Below are 5405 nucleotides of genomic sequence, written 5' to 3'. Positions count from 1 at the left end.
CCAGCTGTACTCACTGTTTTACTTTAACCAAAACGTTTGACTGGGCCAGTACATCATAAAATAAAAAGCATGTCTGACATTCTAGGCACATCTTAATGCTATATGCTGTGTAAGGGAATACCTGAGGTCAGAGCCATGTGTGTGTGTATATGTGTGTGGGACATTCTATGTGTGTGTGTGTGTGTGTGTGTGTGTGTGTGTGTGTTTTGACTTGCCTCTCCTCCTTGTCTCCCATCTGGTCTCCATTACAGCTGGGAGTATAAAACTGCCGAGCTAACAATCTTCCGTTCCATTCTCTCTCACAAATACACTGTCTCGTTGCAATGAACACAGTATTGTGGGTATTTCTGCTGTGTATGCAGGGCTTCCTGCTAACACATGCTCTAGAGTGTGCAGATGGGGACATGGATTGCAACAGTAGCCAAGTCAAAAGGGTAAAGGTAAGGGCTTTTTATATATATTAAATGAAACCATTATACCATTATACTAATACTTAATTTCATTCCACAGGTCAGGTGTGTGTGTGTGGGTATATATATATATATATATATAAATATATAAATATATATATATATATATATACCTGACCTGTGGAATGAAATTTAGTATTAGTATAATGGTATAATGGTTTCATTTAATATCAAACTCTTGATTCTATTCTATAGTCTCTTGTTCTGATACCTAAATCAACTGTAGGTATAAGTAAGCCCTGCATAGAATTGTTTTGTTTAGTTTTGTGTGTTAAATTATTATTATTATTATTATTTTTTTTAAAGAAACTGGGATTTAGAAAGCTTAGAAAAAAGTAAAAGCAGTAAAAGCAAAACAGTAAAATGTTTGGTATAAAAAGCTGTTTTTAGAAATATAAACAATATTTACCTTTTAAAATTGTCTATTAAAAGAAATACAAATGGAATCGATTAACGCATACAATGCATTACACACTTGTGTGTGTGTCTCTCTCTCTCTCTCTCTCTCTCTCTCTCTCTATATATATATATATATATATATATATATATATATATAGAGAGAGAGAGAGAGAGAGAGAAAGAGAGAGAGAGAATGTTTAAAAAGCATTGCCACTATTTCTTTTGGGGTGTGGACATAAAAAAAAAAGTATATAAACGGTAACAGAATTGAACTTGCCACAACTAACTTTCCTTTAAGCAAAAGTGAATCTCTGTGGTCAAGACAGACCTTGTGGTCAGAACAGGGCTGAACATAAAAAGCGTGAGGTACCGGAAAAAATGTTTAAACATTAAAAATAGTAGTGACAACAAAGATAGAGCAAAGAGGGGTATTTCATGTCTCTGTCCTGCGGTGTCTGGAAAAAATATATGATGCCAATTTTCCATGGCTTTTTCATGAGTCAGTGGTCTGTTAAGGTTTCCACTCATGATGTCATGGTCCACCCACCTCCTGCTTTTTTTTTGTTGTTTTTTTTGTTGCAGAAACAGAACCCTTGAGTGAAAACCAGACTGTCTGATGTCTGAAAATAGATATAATATTTATCCTTGCTATTTGTTAGAAGGTTTGCTATATATTTTCATCTAGTATGACATTATAAGCTCCAAAGTGTTAAACCTTTCTTAAAAACATTTTTACTCCAATGAGGATAACACAACACTAAGCATATTCCTATCTGCTGTACATCAACAAATATTACTTATTTTAACATTTTAGCTATTTATTAACTTTTTGTTTCAGCTCCATATCACTATCGACCCTTTCCCTTTTGCTGTTTCTATCATCAGAATTGGTTTTGCTGCATTTGGGAGTAATGTTCACTGTATTATAAAAATGTATAGTAATAATTTTAATAATAATAATAAAAAGAGACACAGGTGCTTTGTGTAAAAGAGGCATGAGATATAGTTAATATGCTATGTTGGGGATTCTCTTGTGTTTTCCAGTTCTTGAGTCGGCAATTCTGAGTTCTATTATAAAATAAAGGGACCACACATGTAATACGGTTGGAGATTGTGGACATTAAACACTATAAGTTATTGTTGATATTTGGTTGTTTTAAGGTTGTATGTTTTTGGGACCATTCATTCAACATTATGCTAATGTTGTTTTATCAAAGTCATACCTATTTTGTCTCAAATATAAATACATTTGATCCTACAGTAATTACAACTATATGACGTTGTCATCCAACATTATCAACAATAGGGTTATTGCCACATAATAACTACTTTGGCGTAATTGCACCAAATTAACATAATCAGAAGCACAAATTTTGCTATCAGAACCATACATATCGCTAACATTGTGTATGAATTATGAGCTAGAACCTCCTTTGGTTTATAATACCTCCTTTGGTTTATACAAAGGAGGTGGAGTCCTGTCTCAGAATTTTTACACGTCATTACCTTGTCATAAGCTACAAGTAACCAAGAAGTAAAAATAACCTGTATTTGTTTCAGTTAAGGGTTTTGAGGAACACAAACATAGACCATGAGAGAGGAGCTCAGCAGAACCAGGCCAACCTACCAGGAGCTTTTACAGCCAAGGGATCCCCCAAAACTCTAATTCAGGTTTGTGCTTTTAGTCTGGTTGTGGATGAACCTGAAAAAAAAAGAACATCTATTATATTGTGTTTTACTGTTACAGGCTGACAGATCAAGGCGTCATCTGAACAGCAATAAGAAGAGACCACTGCTTCCCAGGTCACGAGTTGGCAGTTACTCCCTGCTCAGTCACAACCCTATGAGTCCTCTGCCTGTACGTATACATGGTGACCACAGTTAACTTAGGGTACTTTTAACCCTAACCATAAATAAATCAGCAAATTCCATATTCTCAAGAAATGTACAAAAATGCTAATTTGTAAACGTCCATAGTCAGATGCACAAGAAATTCTAAACACTGAGACCTTTCCATGAAACATAAGCAGATAGTTACAGGACATAAGAGACACACAAAGGCTTAACCTTGAAGGGGTATGACTTAAACTTAACATAAGCCTGAGATAGGGATTTATATTATCTTGCCATATAACCCTTATTCTCATGGGTTAATCCATGGCTTATTTTTATGATCTCTAGGTTTAAGACATACCCTTTAAAGGTTAAATATTTTTGTGTATATCTCATGTATTTCCTGTCTCTACAGACATAGAGCTGGTTTATGTGGTAGCCACAAATGTCTTTCTGGAAAAAATAAATAAGCACCCTCTTTCGGTTTAATAGGTTTAAATTCAAATATTTCTTTTGGCATGGTAAATATTAAATATGATTTGGCAAATGTATTTTAAAATGTTTCTGTTACAGGTAGTGAGAGCTCGAAGGCATGCCGGAGCTGGTGCCAATTCACCCATGCTTTCTGGAATGGTAAAAGCAACACAGTACTCACACTAATATACTGTATGCACATACAATATGTTCTATTATCTTCCATAATAAGTATTAAAACAATCATGAATCCATTTAATTCTAAAGCTAAAAATATTACCATAATTACAACTCCTACAAAGTTGTAGTAAAAACATATGAAATTCATCTGAAACCTAACTCTAACTTTAAGACATAGAGCAACAATAATGTGCCAAAAATAATTTTATGTTTAAACAATAAACACTAACACACACACAGTAAATGTGTATTTTATATGATAATAATAAAAGCCTACACAATTGACACTGAATATTATTGTTTTAGACAGTGAAGCACAGGCCCAGAAGTGTGAGCAGGAAGAAGAACACAAAAGCCAAAGTCTGCTCATGAGACAAGACCGATATAGGGAGAAAGTTGAAACAATCCATGAATCCGGGAATGCATATATTTAATTAATCAATATATAGTCTATCTGAGTGTTCACTTATGTGCTGTCATTTAAGGTGTTTCTTAAGGAGTTTTTTAATGCTTGAAAAATATTAAAATATTGATGTTTATTAAAAAGCTGTTATAAGGTTTATGGAAGGCAATATTTTTAGGGTTTTGTCATGGGCAAAATCTAAAATTATATTTAAGTAAAAAAACTAAAGAAAAAACAAAATAGGTGTCTGTCTTTTCATTACACTAAATACAGGTTTATGGAAAATAATTTTCAAGAGTATTTTTATGTCTGTTGTCAGTTTCTGAATACAGCTACTATGGTTAACTATTAAATATGTCACACTGAGAGATGATGTCTTGTATTCAAGACATGGTAATCACTGTTGTTGCCTTATGTAGTATTTAATCATTTAATTTAATGAAGTAAAGGAAACTTAAGAGGGATTTATTAAACGAGTGAGAATGCCTGGGGTGGAGTTATTTGGCCAAATCAGACATGGTACATGTGGAAAGAAGTACTCAGAAGTACTTCTTCAGCAACATATGGCATCACTTAACTCATAACCTGAATGACTACTAAGGAAAATGTGGGAGCAAAAATTTGTACTCAAACATCCCACAGACTTTCTCTCTCTCTCTCTCTCTCTCTCTCTTTCTCACACACACAATCCTTTGCTTTTTTTTTCTTTTTTTTTTTTTTTTTATAAAATGTGTAGTTTTTGAAATTTTCAACCAAGGTCAAAAAAAGTCCGGACAGTGTCCTTACTAGAATTAGAAGATATGGGCACATCGGCAGAATCTTATCCACTCTGCACTGGCTTGCAGTAAAATGTTGCATTGATTTTAAATGACTACTATTAATCGTACATATAAAGTACCTAAGCGCTAAAGGTCTCGCACCATTTTACCTGTGAGCTGTTTTTTATGATCTACCACACCTTCGATTAAACGGTATTGGCTTCTTGTTGGTACCTCGTATTATGAAAACTACAGAACGACAAAGAAATTTTTCTTACAGAGCCCCAAAGTTATGAAATAGCCTTCCAATTAATGTTCAGGACTTATATACAATAACAGTGTTAAAGTTGTTGGCTAAAAAATTATCTATTTACCCAAGTTTTTTGTAAATAGCCTTGTCTTGGGAGGTAAAGGTGCAGGTCTGGGGGACACATAGAGTTGTATTATAAACTGATATATTTGAATGCTGTCTTCCCCCACTCTCATTGATCACTCATGTCCGTTGATGTTGAAGGTGTTGGTTCTTTACTTCCTAGGGGCCCTCATGACTGTGTTTCCTTCTGACTTTCCTTTTCAGTTCTGCTGTCATAGTTAGTCCTGCCTTAGTCCCTGCTCACACAAAATATACAATGTAACTGTTCTCTCTTTCTCTCTCTGTGTGTCAATCTACACAAGGCACTCCTTAGTTACCAGTGATCCCTCCACCAGTGAACCTCTTTTGCCCTCTGTATGTGTCCGACACATCATGGTTACCTGCTTCTGTTTGGAAATCTTGTTCGCATGACCTCACTGCTGAGGATGGCCTGGGATGTTTGTTTGGGATACATATGGTGTCTGGGGATAGTTCCACTTGGCCATAAAGATGATTTTGGACTCATCTGGTTCAGG

The 5405-nt window shown here is 34.7% G+C and overlaps 1 protein-coding gene across 2 annotated transcripts; it reads left to right on the top strand.

Annotated features, from left to right (window-relative positions):
• The first annotated feature begins 306 nt into the window (after positions 1–306).
• Positions 307–4183, top strand: si:dkey-12l12.1 (uncharacterized). Of its 2 annotated transcripts, none has more exons than XM_053488195.1 (5): positions 307–440; positions 2430–2540; positions 2617–2727; positions 3276–3335; positions 3663–4183. In XM_053488195.1, the coding sequence occupies exons 1-5, from the start codon at positions 324–326 to the stop codon at positions 3726–3728; spliced, it is 465 nt and encodes a 154-aa protein (XP_053344170.1). In that variant the 5' UTR covers positions 307–323; the 3' UTR covers positions 3729–4183. The 2 variants fall into 2 exon arrangements, with proteins under 2 accessions (XP_053344170.1, XP_053344172.1); XM_053488197.1 differs by having other exon boundaries at positions 307–434; positions 3663–4182.
• Positions 4184–5405: the final 1222 nt, after the last annotated feature.

Source organism: Clarias gariepinus, chromosome 26, assembly GCF_024256425.1.
Source record: "Clarias gariepinus isolate MV-2021 ecotype Netherlands chromosome 26, CGAR_prim_01v2, whole genome shotgun sequence".
Classification (NCBI taxonomy): domain Eukaryota; kingdom Metazoa; phylum Chordata; class Actinopteri; order Siluriformes; family Clariidae; genus Clarias; species Clarias gariepinus.
This window is presented reverse-complemented; position numbering and strand designations above follow the sequence as displayed.

What these genes read in the sequence shown, in the direction of transcription:
- si:dkey-12l12.1 (XM_053488195.1), top strand. Translation starts at nt 324, where the DNA reads ATGAACACAGTATTGTGGGTATTTCTGCTGTGTATGCAGGGCTTCCTG. An exon ending in CCCCCAAAACTCTAATTCAG is followed by an intron (nt 2,541 to 2,616) that starts GTTTGTGCTTTT and finishes TTACTGTTACAG; the next exon opens with GCTGACAGATCAAGGCGTCA. An exon ending in ACCCTATGAGTCCTCTGCCT is followed by an intron (nt 2,728 to 3,275) that starts GTACGTATACAT and finishes TTTCTGTTACAG; the next exon opens with GTAGTGAGAGCTCGAAGGCA.